The sequence below is a fragment of the Ursus americanus genome, chromosome 35 (assembly GCF_024610735.1).
Source record: "Ursus americanus isolate L20-20 chromosome 35, mUrsAme1.1.p, whole genome shotgun sequence".
NCBI lineage: Eukaryota > Metazoa > Chordata > Mammalia > Carnivora > Ursidae > Ursus > Ursus americanus.
The window spans coordinates 12,569,814-12,585,922 of record NC_142161.1 but is presented as its reverse complement, the minus strand read 5'-3'; the positions used below and the strand labels follow the sequence as shown (position 1 = coordinate 12,585,922).

The following is a 16,109-nucleotide window of genomic DNA, read 5'->3' as shown; positions in this document are numbered from 1 at the left end:
TGTGCACCTGAAACTAACATAGCATTGTATGTCTCCTATACTATGGTTAATAAAAAATAAATAAATAAAAAATTTAAGAATATGAAGTAGACTAGGATACCTATTCTCATTTTACAGACAGAGATATTGCCTTTTGAGGAAGTTAAGTGTCCCAATCAAGGTCACCAAGCTAAAAAGCAGCAGAATGCCAACTTGAACTCCAGTCTCTAATTTTTAATCCAGGAGACACTCTCTCCTCCTTTAAAAAAAAATTAGACTAGAGGGAAATTCATGACTATCCCTAAAGGTAAATATTATTTGTGTCATTGAAAGCAATCTGAGCAGTCCTAGTTCACTCTAATATCTAGGATCAGAAGCTTTTACCTGCAGCTTTGAGACAGAAAATAGTAGGTGACTGTAGCCCTAAATTCCTACCAATCAAGATACCACCTGGAATCCTCAATGACGGAGTTTTTATTTTGGATGACTTGTTTAATATAGCAGGAAAGGTTCCAACTGAATTCAAAATGTTCGGATTATCCATACTTTTTTTCAAACAAACATTCCTTAAAGATAATGTCATGTCCATCTGGGTAGGGGAGTCGTTTACCATAAAGTAAGTTCCTACCTCTCTCAGCCTCTGCTGCCCCAGAGTTACCATTGTCCTTGTTCATGGTTGAAGAGCCTCAAACATTCCTGAGCTCCAGACCTGCTCCGTGGGCATTTCTACTTGGATGTTCCACAGACCATCTAAAGAACCACGTCTCACACACTCAGCTTCTTTCCCCCACTCCTGCTCCTCCCCTTTCTTCCCCATCTCAGTGAGTGACATGTCCATCTGCCAGACGGCACAAGACTGAATCATGGAAGTCCATTCTTCAACTCCCCCTCCGTTAATGCCCCCTACCCACTTGGTGTCCAAGGCCTGTCTTCAACTTCCTTCTTTCAGTTTCCATTGGAAACTCTGAGCTTCCATTGCTACAGTCCTAGCTCAGGCCCTATTTGTCACGTGGATGACTAGAAGAGCATCTTCATGGAGCACTGCCTACTCTTGCCCTTGCCAATCTATTCTCCACACTACTGCCAGAATAGTGTTTCAAAGCTGACATGCTGGGCAGTCTTTACTGGTTCTAGAGGTTCATACACACTGCTGCCTCCATTGGAAGCGTTCTCATCGTCACTTCTGGCCATGAGGTATATTCCATGACACTTCAGGAAGATTTTTCTGATTTACATCCATCTGCAACACACTGTGTCCTATTGTCTCTACATCCCCGGTACAGACTTCGCTTAACAGTTGTTCAACAAATATTCAATGTTAAATGACACAAAAGTCATTTGAATCCAAATCCTATTTTTTTCCCCATCCCTGAACTAGCAATTAGAACATCAGAGTGGCTCCTTTCTCTCTCTTCCTCATTCCCCTCATCTGATGGGTCATTGATTCTCTCTGGCTTTAGTCTCTAATGCAGTCTCCACGTTCTCAATTAATTTCTTTAAACTAAAATCTTCATTGACAAAAGCACTGTTTCTCAAACAGCAGCATTAGAATCACCTGGAGGGCTCATTAAACAAAGGTTGCTGGTCCCCGGCTCTAGACTTCCCAATTTAGTAGGTCTGGAGTGGGACTAAGAATTGGCATTTCTAACAAATTCCCAGGAGATACTGATGCTGCTGGTTCAGAGAACACACTGTGAAAACTACTAGTGCGAAGAGGTTCTCAACTGCTGGGCGTTAGAACATGTTTATATCTTGGCTCATGCCTGCCTACTGAATCAGAATTTCCAGTGGGGTGGGGTAGACAGGCATTTATCAGCTTAAAGGCTCCTCAGGTGATTTTCACACACTATCCTCCTTAAGACCCATGAATTCAATGATTAACTCCAGGAGCAGGACTTCCCCTTCTTCGCAAGCCTTATTTTTCACACACCCTCTTTCTAGCCTGCTTTCCAGTCATATGGAACCAGCGGCCAGTCTGAGGATTCCAGGCCTTGCTCCCTCTCTCTGAGCCCCAGATCACTTCCAGCTCTTCGTTTACGCATCCATTCATTCGCTGAGCATCTAGCACTCACCAACCACCAGATGCAGGGCAGAGTGTGGTGAGCATGACACATGCAACTTGGCCTCATGGAGGCCACCCTGTTGCTCTGAGCCCCTCTAGCACCCTCTGCTCCCCCTTCTCTCTCATCTCCCAGGTAAATACTGGCTTACTGCCACACTTCTTGCTAGACTGTAAATTTCATGAAGGCAGGGACCATGGTCTGTCTTCGTAGGTGCTCCATAAACATTTGTTCAGATTAAACTGAAAAGCTCTTCCCCTGACCCAGCCTGCTTTCTTTCTTTTCTCTTTGAGTACAGTCAACACACTATGTTACATTAGTTTCAGGCATACAACTTAGTGACTTGACAGGTGTATTCGTTATGCTAAAGTATAGCTACCATCTGTCCCGTTACATCACTATTACAATATCATTGACTGTATTCCTTCTGTTCTGCTTTTTATTCCTGTGACTTATTCCATAACTGGAGGCCTGTATCTTCCTTTCCCCTTCACCCATTTTGCTCACCCCTTCCCCACTCCCCTCTGTCAGCTAACAGTTTGTTCTCTGTAGTTATTCTGATTCTGCTTTTTGTTTGTTTGTTCATTTTTTTTAGATTCCATTTATGAGTGGAATCTTTGGTATTTGTCTTTCTCAGCCTGATTCATTTCACTTAGCTAACACCCTCTAGGTCTATCCATGTTGTTTCAAATAGCATGATCTCATCCTTTCCTATGGCTGTGTAATAGTCCATTGTGAATAAATGCTGCATTTTCCTTATCCATTCATCTACTGATGGATCTTTAGGCTGCTTCTGTGTCTTGGCTATTGTCAATAATCCTGCAATACACATAGGCAAGAAAGTATATTCTTGGGGAAAAGACAGTCTTTTCAATAAATGGTGCTGGGAAAACTGGAGAACTACATGTAAAAGAATAATTTTTTTTTGAGAGAGAGAGAGTGGGGGGGTAGGGGGGCAGAGGAAGAGAGAGAATCTTAAGCAGGCTCCATCCTCAGTGCAGAGCCCAATGCAGGGCTTGATCTCACAACCCTGAGATCATGATCTAAGCCAAAATCAAAAGTCGGATGCTTGACCGACCGAGCCACCCAGGCACCCCAAAACTGAACTACTTTCTAACAGCATACACAAAAATGAATTCAAAATGGATTAAAGACCTAAATGTGAGACCTGAAACCATAAACATCCTAGAAGAGAACACAGGCAGGAGTAATTTCTCTGACATCAGCCATAGCACCATATTTCTAGACACATCTCCTAAGGCAAGGGAAACAAAAGCAAAAATAAACTACTGGGACTATATCAAAATAAAAAACTTTTGCATAGTAAAGAAACCCATCAGTAAAACAAAAAAGTCAACCTACTGAATAGGAGAAGATATTTGCATATGATCTATCCAATAAAAAGTTAATATCTAAAGTATATAAGGAACTTACACAACTCAACACCAAAAAAACAAATAATCCAATTATAAAAAAATGGGCAGAGCACCTAAATAGACATTTTTCCAAAGAAAACATACAGATGGCCAACAGACACATGAAAAGACGCTCAACATCACTGACCAAGCCTTCTTTTAAAAATCATCTCCACAGTCCTCTCTCTGCTGTCTTTCCTGATCTGCTCCAACTCCCCCCACGATAGTGAGAATTGAGCTCTGCCTTCCATGAGCCACAGCCCCTACCCAATAAAGACTTCTTTTTTTTTTAAAGATTTTATTTATGTATTTGACAGAGAGAGACAGCGAGAGAGGGAACACAAGCAAGGCGAGTGAGAGAGGGAACACAAGCAAGGGAAGTGTGAGAGGGAGAAGCAGGCTTCCTGCTGAGCAGGGAGCCCAATGCAGGGGCTTGATTCCAGGACCCTGAGATCATGACCTGAGCCAAAGGCAGATGCTTAACAGCTGAGCCACCCAGGCGCCCCCCAATAAAGACTTCTAACCTAGCACCTGTGATCCTTTAATCTATGTTGCTTACAAACTGACTCCTCCTACTTGTGAGCCTCTCCTTTTTGCCTTTAATTTCTGTATTTCCTATTAGTAATATTTGGCAAATTAATGAAAGAAGTTGATTTCGGGTTCATTGAAGCTTACTTCCCAATGTTTTTGCCCAAACTTCCTTGAGGCTTTAACGAAATCTCCTTAAGACTCTTCAATTTCTCCAGAGTAGAAAAATACCATAACTTAATTTCATACACTATGGAATATGCACAACATAGGATTCAGAGGAAAAAACGTTTATCAAGAGTCTGAATGAAATCCTCAGAGAGAAGGCAAAGCATGCCTTGATGAACTGTCCACTGCATTTGGACCCAGGGCTTGGCGTTGAGGTCTCAGCTCCAACTTAAACAACCATCCTGGGCGTGCCAATCACACAGCCTTTTTGCCTCCCAGTTCTATCATTTATAAACTGAACAAAAGACATGGTTTGTGATCGACAGTAAGTCTTGACAGCAAGTAGGATGCTACTTAATGAATTAAACAGCATCTTTGAAATTCATTTAAAAAATGAAATCAGACAACCTCTTGATAGAAAGAGGTGTCAGGAAAAGAGATGGTTACACTTTACAAAATATACAAAAGGTAAGTGCTCTTGACAAACTCTGCTCAGGCCATCGTGCCATTCACACAGTAGGCCTTCAGGGAATATTTACTGGGCAAAAGAAACAAAACAATCTGTAAGTGCTTTCATTTAAATTGGCAGGCATGAAAAGCACCAATCTGCTCCCACCAAGAATCATCAGTGACTCCTGCATTGCAGGCCCCCCTGGAAGCCAGTTTCCCACTTTGCGATGCTGGAGCCAGCGGCAAATGTCTCCCCTAGGTAAACAACTCTGTTACGAGTGCTCACACAGCTTCACATACACTCAGCGAAATCTTTCACCACACATATTCATGACTGCTAAACACACAGTTCATAGCTGTATATAAGCTCTGCTCTATCACCTTGACACCCAACTTTTCATCAAGCCAGAGAGGTTACAAGTCATCTCTAAGCAATATTGTGGTTAGGTAAACCTTCTAGAAATTTAAGATCACATTCTACCTAGCCGCTGAGTCTTCCCTGGAGTAGCTGATACATTTTTTCAACCACATATCCATAGTACGCATGTAGACATGGGGAGGAAATAAAAATATATGATTGTATCAGCAGCTTAATTTTCTCTTCAGTGGATAGGATGTCTGCATATGGAACGAAGACCCTAGAAAGCCCACACTATTCCCACAATTGCTTATTGGAAACAATGCTCATTCTATGCAACAAAAGGAACGGTTAATGAAGTTTATGTATCATTGGAGCAGATAATTTTACAAGGCTGTGCTCTTAAGGCTCCAGAATTAAGGATTTGACTGTGGAGGCAGGGAATCTTAGGGGCAGGACACCCCAGATAACCTCACCCACATGCATTCCTCCAACAATGCTTTTCTGTATGTAAACAGAAAACAGAAAGGAGTATATGGGTTTGTCCTTAGTATTAAATAGCTGCCTTTTCTTCAGTACACTCTTAAATTTCTGCACAATGCACAGCCTTCAGCACCCCAAGGAGCATAAACAAAGGATATCAGGCAAGTTCACCTACTCCCACTTCACGGAACAATGCTTGCTGTTAACTAAGCAATTCCCACGGCAAATGTATGATTTGTGGAGCCCAGAGTAAGTACTCAGGTTGGGTCCTTGGAATCTGAGGTCAGAAGCACGTGGTGCCCGCTCAGTCCCCGGGGCTTTTAGAAAACATGAGAATGTGACCTAAAGTTTGTGCTTGCATCTACACCAAAGACTATTTAGGTACTGAGAGAAATTAAAGCACATTAAAGCCTCAAAACAGCTTATTGTTCATGCTCCAAGATTTAACCTTTTCTTTGTTATTTGCTGCTATGCTTTTCTTCTTACAAGTACTTAGGCATGTCTCCTGAATCACATAAGAGAAATCAAATATACACATAATGTGTCTCTATATAAAATAATCCTGCTACAGCAGAAAATTATATAGATTTGAAAATTTGAAATTTGAAAATTTGAAAAGTCCATTGCCGTTTCCTAAATAGAATTATGACTCTTACCCTTTCCCTGGATTCTTAGACCCCGGGTTATATCACAAGACAGAATTTATAATCTGTACTTAATTTATCCCCAAATATCTGTAACTATAAGCACTTAAAATACAAATGAAAACAAGTACCTGAAAAGATTTCTTTCCTCCTGACTTTTCAGGGAATATTTTGGCTATAGTCACACCCCAGGTTTATATGATGCTTATTAACATGTGATGGAACTTGGGGGAACAGTTTCTCCCCCTTGCTGCCTGGCTCATGTATAAAAGTGAAATAGGTTACTGTTTCCATTTTTATGAGTATACTATTATTAAGTCATTAAACTAATGAAATATTTAAATTTAACTAGTACTCTTTTACTCTCTAATATTACTTAAAAATAATAGAATTGAGCCAGAAAAGACAAAAAAAGAAATACATACACACACACACACAATATTTGCATAACTTTAAAGCCATTTGGAAATATCTGAGTGCATGAGTTAATTATTTAATAGTATGTGGAGTTAGTAGAAGGTAAATACAGCCATATGTCTCAGGCTGAATGAAACTGGTGGGTCACTGAAGTTGTTCGGTTCTTTCACGTACCATAGACAATTCTAGTGCTAGCCTGTTATTCCAATTGACTTTATGTGAAGCCAACTGGCTAACCCAAGGTCTCTAAAGAATTATTAAGTATCTATGTTGTCAGGAAAATTATGTTCTACCAAATTTCCAGTGAGCTTTTGATATTTAAAAGTTCTTTGGATAGACTTTAAAATAAACGGTAAAGGGGGAAAAACACGGAAAAAATGATTTATGAAGAAGAAAAACCAACACCATAGGCACAGTGTAGTCCCACAAACACTCCTACCACCTCTGCTTTGGAAACAGAGATTTGAAATTTGTAAAAAAGCTGCTTTGAAAAAAAGAACCACCAAGTTAGGATGTTCTGGGTTAGATGACAGGGGCTGATAAAATCCACACTCTTCCATTCTCTCACAAATGCAACAGAACATACAAGCCTGCTCTCCCAAGTCTGTTCGCTAAGGAGGAAATGCCTGCTGCACACCGACCAGCGGAGAATCATTGAAAAAGTAGAGATTAGCGACAGTCAAACAACAAAAAAGAATAGCTCCCTACCCATTGCCTCCCACTGAATGAACTTTTGACATATCGGCAAACTCTTCTTTCCTCTTGCTGCTGCTGGTGTACTGCTCACTGTACAGCTTGAGGGACATCTGCTCGACAGCATCTCTTTGTGCTTCCAGGTAGCATAGCTGAACCTCAGCCTGGAGAGAGAAACAAAGAGGAACTGCTGTGTTAATCCAGAAGGAATGCATTTCAAGTGAGGTGTAACAACTCAAAGAACGGGAATTGTTCACATCGTTATACTGCTCCTTTTCGGGTTGGATTTAATGGGATCAGCTGGGCATATTACAGAATTATATTTTAGATCTGAATCTTATAAGTTCCTCCTTAAAATACGACCTGAATAAATGAACTCTGAGAAGACTCAGTAAATATCACCAAATATCCCTGAGATCATAATACTGTATGATGAGATTTTACATAAAAATTCTGTGAAATTCCTTAATAATATTCTTCCTCATATTGCCACATACGTAACATTTATTTTTTAAAGACCTCCCTCCAACCCATACATTTGCATGGACGCATATTCTGAATGTTTCTCATTATCTTCCCTGAGAAGAATAAAAAAAGCCTAGTACCAATTCTAACACATCTTCAGTAGTGACAACAGACTTCCTTTATTACATTTTTTGGGTCCTCTGTATTATTATCTTAATTTTAAAACAGAAGGAATGGTGATTTTGCTTACATGTTGGTTTGAATTGTTACATCTTTCAGAGTTACTTGGGGCTTACTGGAGTAAAGAGAGGTAGTAAGTTCACCATGCTGTTTTCTATCAAACAAAGGCCAAAAGAATGCTGAATAATATTTGGCATGGAAATGTATTGAATAGATGCTTTATTTATTGCAGCTGTTATGATCCCTGTGGCTTTAGGGTTCCCCAGAACACCAGATGAGATGGGGAATGCTTGCCCACGGTAACGTGGAGGGAGAAATGCTGAGTTTGTGTGCACTGTGGACCAAAGGAACTCTTCTTTCTTTCAGCCCTACTTCACCAAATCCAAGCATGTCCATTCACATTTCTGATAAGCCTTAAAACTGCTTTCTAATTTAATTACATATTGTGTTAAAAACCGTTCTGGGTCAGCTGTTGGGTAGTTGCCAGAATTCTATCACGTTTAAGAAAAGCCAGGTCAGACACGACCTTCTGCTTTATCGTGAGCCAACCAAGGCCTTTTGCCTGTTCTCTGGCTTTATAAACTCGACTATGGAAGAAAAAAATAACCCAAAAAAACAGTGTTGTAGAGTGGCAGCTGTTTAAAAAGAGCAAATCAGGACTCTGTAAATGAAAAGGGTAGTTTATGAAATGTAATATCTCAAACCATTCTGGAGTTCCTATGTTCCTATGTTCCTCTCTACAAGTAGCTAATTATGAATGCTCTAGAATATGGAGGAGGAACTTTTAAAAAATGTGAAAACTCTACATTCTTATCATTGAAGTTTCAGAAATCAGTTAAAAACTGTAATCTGTACTTGGTTTATGTGAATTTTTCTTGCCCAAACTAATTGGTAACTAATAGTCAAAGAACTGAAAAACAATAATCCTCCCAACTGCTAACCCTTTTCTACCTTCCCCCTCAAGACTGTAGGGATAATGGGGAGATCTTCCCACACCAAGCATTTTATTGAAAACCCCATTTGAATAGTGTACCCCCACCATTAGGTGCCAAGAGCCATGTTTGATCCCTAGAGGTTCTCACTAGTTTTTAACCGTCCTAAGGCAACAAGCTGGACCACTCCTTGTTCCAGATAATGATTTCACAAATGTGTGCCACTCATCACAAAAAGAGTCATCAAGAGTGAGGTCAACTTAATGTAGACATCACTACTAGGAAAAAATAATTGGAACTCATCCCTCTGAGATCCTAGGCCATTTCTGTGTACAAAAGGACACACCTCTCATATGACAGGAATACATGGAAAAGAGTTCAGAGAACAATGCTGAGAACAACTTGAAAGATAATTAGTTACCTTATGAAAATGATTGAAATGTTGCAATGTAAGACTTTATTGCACAATATCTCACAGGAATTGACATAGGAAACTTCTCTGCACTAACAAAGAGATGAATTAGATGGCCCAAGTCTTTCCTATTCATCTCTATCTCTCTCTCTGCTTTCAGTGATTCATTCCTAAACATGATGATAAAAATAGAACCAAAGAAGCTCCTTCTGTTAAGGTTGAATGGCTTTGTCAGTCTAAATCTCTGCAGACTGGTTAAATTTTTCTCATACAATATCTTAGTCTGAAGATAAATTTTTAGGAGGAAGATTTGAAGAAAATACCCTTCTTAAAAAAATAGTAACAATCTCTGATTAAAAGAATTTTATTTATTAGCACTTATGATAGTAGTGGACACTTTTGGACTATATTTTACAAATTGTAGCTCAGCTTGGTTAAATAACATTACTGATGTGTTATCAACAGAATTGGCAACTTACTCATTAAGGAAAATAAAAAGGAGTAAGAGAGAATAGACTCAGTAACAGATCAACTTGTTACTTCCTGGTCAGAGAGGTCCGTGGTACCATCAACAGGAGTAGGTGTATAAAAAGAGCACTACGGATGGATGAAACAGATGAGCTGGATTTGAGTCTTTTGGTTTGAGGTACTGGTAGAATACCCAAAATGAGACGTTCAGTAAGCAAGTGGAAATATTAAGCCTGATATACAAACCTAGAAGCAAGGGCTGACATTAGGAGATGAAATGAGAATGCCATGGAAGAGCGCGTATGAGGACAAAACGAGGATCAGTTCTCACTTACTCTACTCGAGGTCTGCATTACCCCTTGGCTGACCTAATGTGATGGATTCTCTATCATTCTCCCTCTTTCCTTCTCCACCGTCCCCAAATCTGTTTTACAGATGGTTCATTGATTAATTTCTGAATCATAGCTGAGATCACTGGTAGTTGTTGCTTCAGGGCTTAATTCTGGACTGCTTTTCTTCATTTATACTGTTTTCCATGGCTTTCAATGCAGTCTATTTGGTAATGGCTTCCAATGTTCTCCTCTGAGCTTCACACTTACATATCTAACCAACCACCTGACATTGCTACTTGGATGTATTTTAGGCAGAAGAATGCAAAACAGAACTCTCCAATCTCATCCTCACCACACCCCCCAGGACTTTCTGAACTTAGGTCTTTCCTTTCAAGCAAATGGCACCACGTTTTGCTCAGGTCAGAAAACTGAAAGTCATCCCTAACTCCTCCTTGTCTGATTTCCCACAGCCATTTACTCTCTAAATTCCATTGATTCCTCTCCCAAAATGTCTCTCCAGCCTGTCTGCCCAATCTGCATTCCTTCCAGCCTAATCTAAGACTTCATCCCCTCTCCCTTGCAGTACAACAATGATCTTCTAATGTGCATCTCTCCTCATTCATTCCTGCCCCTCCAATCCACCTTTGCAGTGGCCACAGAGGTTTTTATAAAACATAAGTTGGTTTCATACTGTATTCAGACAAAAACAAACAATACAAAACAAAACCCAAAAACTTCTTCCATGCTCTAAGGGATTTGGTTCTTGCCTACCTCAGATGTCATTTTATACGTGTCTCTCTGTCATCCTGTCATCCCTGCCTATTTTCAGCTCTTTAAACAGCTCTTTCCTGTCTCAGGACCTTTGCACATATTGTTCTCTTTCTCTGGAACATTCTCTTACTAATGTCTTCTTGTCCATCAGCTCTCAGTTGAGATTTTATCTCAAAGAAAGGTCTTCCCTGATTACCCTACCAAAGCTAGATTCACTCTATTCTTTTCTTTTTTGGAACAGTGTTAATTTCCTTCCCAGAACATAATACAATTTAAAATTCTTGTATTTATTGGTTTATGCTTTTCTGTCTCTGTCTCCAGATTCCAAGCTCCATAATGAGGCTGTGTCTGTCTATCTCCTTTGCTATTTTGTATTCCTCACACCTTGGCAGTATCTGGAACATGATAGGAGCTCAGGAAATAATTACTGAGTAATTGAATTGTACATTCATACATCCATCCATTTATTACTCATATATTCATTGGGCCTTTATCATGTGTCAGGAACTGCACCACGGACTGTAGGTACAAAGAAGAACAAAACAAGAAGGGACTACTTTTCCCAAAGAACTACAGTATAGTGGAGGAAAGAGTTATGCCAACAGATGGCTACAAGTATGCCCAATGAAATGAATGTGGGTGAGGATGGGAATTAAAAAAGCAATTGTCTGAAAGTGAGGAATGGGCAAGAAAAGCTTGAGAGAGGTGGCATTTGAACCAGATCTGGGAATATGGGTATGATTTTGTCAGGTGAAGAAGCAGATAGATATCTTTATAGGCAGAGTAATTTGTCTGTTCAAAGACAAGAGTCATGAAAGGATGTGGCATGTTCAGAGAATGGTAGCTGGAGCTTTGGGGCATTTGGATGAAGAGTCTAACAGTGAAGGGGGTAGGCTGTAGAAGATGTCAGGTTAGGGAATTTGGATGCTATCCAACAACATGCCAGCAGAAGATGTCATTGTTTCTGTGATGACCTTCATCTTTTTCCACCTCCCTTTTTCTGTCATGGCAAGAGACTCACCTGATGAGTTAGTCCAAATATGCTCATAAAGCACCTACTTCCTGATATACTTTGAAAACACTGCATTGAGAAGGGAATAAACACCTAAGAGGTTCTAGTAAATTGTACTTCTAGTAAATCTTTAATGTAATGTTATTGACTACCCCCTCACTCTCAATGCATATGTTGAAGCCCTAACCCTCAATGTGACCATATTTGGAGACACGGTCTTTAAGGAGGGAATTAAGATTAAATGAGGTCACAAGAGTAGAGACCTAATCCAATAGCAATGGTGTCTTTATAAGAAGATGAAGAGTATCACACAGAGAAGAGGCCATGTGAGGCTACAGCAAGAAGGTGGACATCTCCAAGCCAAGGAGTGATGTCTCACCAGAAACCAAACCTGAACATCTTGATCTGGAATTTTCAGCCTCCAAAACTGTGAGAAATAAATTTCTGTTGTTTAAGCCACCCAGTCTGTAGTATTTTGCTATTGCCATCCTAGCAGACTAATACACATAATAAAGTTAGAAACACCGCATTCTCATCTGAGGTTGAGTATTATTTCTTCGTTGCTTATCATTAATAGCATGTTTCCCCCTTTGTTTTATAAGCACCTAGAGCCTAAGTCACTAGGGATATTCCTCTTTAGATTCAGACTACAAATTAATAACTTAATCAGAACAGAAGACACAGTGTGCTAAAATATTTCATTTAAATTTGGCTTTGTATGTGGTGATCCAAATTCAATAACCTTCTTTGGGGCCTGAATAATTACTCAGCCATATACTTCCCCCTGATATTGCATCTAGTAACAAAATAGCTAACCCAAGATAAATCTAGGGGTTAAATTTCCTAACAATCTTGAGGGATTAAACACATAATCACTTTTATAATCACATATAGACATATGCCTTACCCTTGTCCTAAAAAGCACTGATTTAGTTAAGAAATGTCAATTATTTCATCATCACTGCATGTCCCAGCATCCTTTGCTGAGTAAAGTATCCTGAGAACATTAAAATTAATTTCACTCTGTCTTAACTCATGCTGTTAGAGGTCTGTCTGCTCACTCACACTGTACTTCACAGCTTCCCACCACAGCTACCTGCCTACTTGCATCTGGGCCCACAACCTCTTCCTTCCCTCCTGTTTTTGTGGAAACTTTCCATATTTCTATCTAAAACCAACCCCTTCACCTGTGCACCAGACCTCCTCTTATCTACATAAAGATGATCACCTCTGCAGTAAATTGTCCTTCTTTCCTGCATTAGGTTTTTTTCTCTCCTCTGCATTATTCTCATCAGCACAAGCACATCAGCCAGAAAAATGCTGTTGTTTTTCCCTTGGTGAGGACAAAATAAATAAATAAATAAATAAAAAATAATCCCTAGACACCAACTGACACTAATCTATCCTCTGGCCAAAGCCCCATATCTCTGTTTCCTGCTATAGCAAAATCACTTTTACATACGCTCTCTATATTCACTGTGTCCAATTTCTCTCCTATTTTCTCTTGAATACACTCCAATCAGGCTTTTGTCCACATTCCCCATGCCAACGGTCAGTACCCAGTCCTCAACCTATCCTGACCTGCTCCAGCAGGGCTAGTCGGCATGCTCTAGGGGCACTGGACCTTGTTTGCATGACAGCTCAGTCCCTAACCTCCCTCAGGTCTTCACAGAAATGTCATCTTCTCATTCGGGTCTTCTCTGATCTCCTACTTAAAAATTCAACTCACACCCACCCCCCTGCAATCCCTATACTCCTTCATACATATTTACTGTATCTAGCCAAATATGCTACTTAGTTTGTATTGTCCATCTTCCCCTGGTGGATTAGAAGCCTCATGTGGGCAGGGACTTTTGTCTATGTGTTTGCTGCTGTATCAACAGCACCCAGCACAGCACAGGGTATAATATAGGTACTGTATAAAAATTGGTTGAATAAATTGTACTGAGTTTGAAAAGTTGAACTGGTTTAAAATGTACCAAGAAATAAAACAGATTATTTGAAGGCTGCGGCAGCTTCAGCTTGATTTCTGAAACCGTGGGCTTCATTCTCACTTAGAAAGGGGACTATTTTTTCTTTGACAAAAGAAAATTATTGAAATACGTAACTTGCTTTCTTTTCTCTAGGAATAAAAAAGGAGAAAAGCTTCCTTAATTCAAGAATCACTTGATAATGTTTTGTTCAGCTAACAGAGTGATCTTAATGTCATATATCATATCAGAAACTAACCAGGACAGTCACACGCATAGAGAATGAAAACTTTAGCTATTGTCTTCATGTGGTAACCTTCACAACATGTTTCAAAACAAGTTTTAAGTTTTCTGGGTAGGAACTTGTCTTACCTTAATAAAATCTGATTTCTCATTAAAAAAAAAAGAGGAATAATTCTAGCTTTTGGAGGAGACATTAACAATGCCACAGCTTGTTTTTGGAAGAGCCCACAGTTACTCTGGAGGATCCTTTATATGAGGGGGGTGAGAGAGAAGACTGTACTTTTTCTGGCAATAACATTATTATTTGGAAATATATTCTTACTTTTACTACACAGACTTTTCTTAACCTTCGGCGTAGTATCTTTAAGCACATGGCTTTTCCTCTTCCTTATATATTTACAACATATATATTGACGTCTCTATTTCCTTCCCTTTGTATCCCACCCATGCAACTAGCCCAGATTGCCCCTTCTTCTGGAAGCACCTACAGGTCTCAAGGCCCCATGGGACCTGACAAGGACTTCCAGGGTTGATGAGAATCTACACTTCTAAATCTCCATGATTTTGTTTGGTAGAGCTCCCCATACTCCAGGATTTAGAGCTATCGCCTTTATAGTGCTACTGCACCCCACCCCCACTGCCTCAGGATCCTGGTTATTTGGTACATTTTTGCCTTTGTCATCATTGTAGGTGGTCCATAATTTCCTAAAACAACTTACCTTTGGGACTGAATTCAAAGTGCATCTCCTTTGAGGAGAGTCTGACTTGACAGTACAGAAGAATCCTGAACTCACCTCCTCCCATGAACACAACAAATATACAGCTACATATGGAACAATTCCATCTGAAAAGGACCTGAAAGCTAACTGAGCAGCGCTTCCACAGCAAAGGATAGAAGGGCCACATTGAGGGGGTGGGATAGGCAGAGACACAGTCTAGAAAGAAATCTCACCTCAGGTGTCATTGATGAAGGATAGTTGGAAGGCAGGCAGGCAAGGACAAGGGGCCCCCACCCTAAGAGGAGACTACCCTTAAAAGGATTTTACACCACCCTGGAAGGAGCCCTCTACCCTTTCCCATGTGATAGATAGATGACAAAACCCTGATTAGATGACAGGCACAGGGAGGGTTAATCACATTAAAACAGCACCCACAAGCCCATAAAAACTCCTAAAGCCCATAAAACCTCTTGGGTCCCCTTCCTTCTCAGGAGCTTTGTACTAAACACTTTGCCATCATTCAATAAACCTTGCTTTGCTGCCCACCACTCTGTCTGGTCTACCTCTTCATTCTTTAAAGCAGAGTGACCAAGAACAGCAGGCACCAACAGAGGAAAAAATCCTTTAACTCCATGACCCAGGTCGAGAGGGATCTCATAATATGAAGCTTATCCCTGAGGAGCAAGGGGGTTTGACACCCCAGCCATTGGGAACTGCAATGGAGAGATGAGCCCCTAAAGTGTCTGGTCTTGAAAACCAATGGGACTTACTTCTAGGACAACTATTGGGAATGTAAAAACTACCCTTAAAGGGCCCATGCACAGACCCAGTAGCCTAGGGACCTAGCACAAGAGCAAAAGTTTGAAAGGCACCTACATCACAAGTGAAGGAAATTCATTTGTTAACATTATTAAAGTGTCTGCCAGAAAGGCAGGAAGATGTTGGAATTCTCTATGAGAATAAAAGCACTAGTGGGCACCATTTTTGCATTCTGCTTTTGTCTTATCGGTGTTCGCCCTGTGGAGGGACATTTTCACATTTGCCCACCCCCGGTAGCTACAGGCATGGCCAGGCTGGCTGAACACACTGCCCCCACACACCACAGCCATGAGCCTTCAGGCACCATAGCAGGACTCTCCCCCGTGTCTTCAAGCCTTACTCCACCCCACCATATCTGGCGGGAATGTGAAACGCACACAAGGGATGCTCCTTGAGCATCTGGCTCTGGTGGCCAAGGGGAATGTATTTCTGGTTCCCACACATCTGAAACAATTGAAGAGACAGTCTTTGGCAGGCTACCACCCCCAGAGCACTACACAAACACCAGACTACAATGCGTCTCCAGTCTTCATGCAAAAAAGGCCTATCTTCTTGTCCTGGAGCTTCAGGCCTCAGGCACAGATTTTAGGT

The 16,109-nt window shown here is 40.5% G+C and overlaps 1 protein-coding gene across 3 annotated transcripts in view; it reads right to left on the bottom strand.

Annotated features, from left to right (window-relative positions):
* Positions 1–16,109, bottom strand: part of AKAP6 (A-kinase anchoring protein 6) — a 464,155-nt gene that overhangs the window by 120,742 nt on the left and 327,304 nt on the right. For all 3 annotated transcript variants that reach the window (XM_087859041.1, XM_087859040.1, XM_045802588.2), the window contains exon 8: positions 7,211–7,359. In XM_087859041.1, coding sequence (XP_087715167.1) covers positions 7,211–7,359 — 149 coding nt within the window. The remainder of the gene's footprint in view (positions 1–7,210; positions 7,360–16,109) is intronic.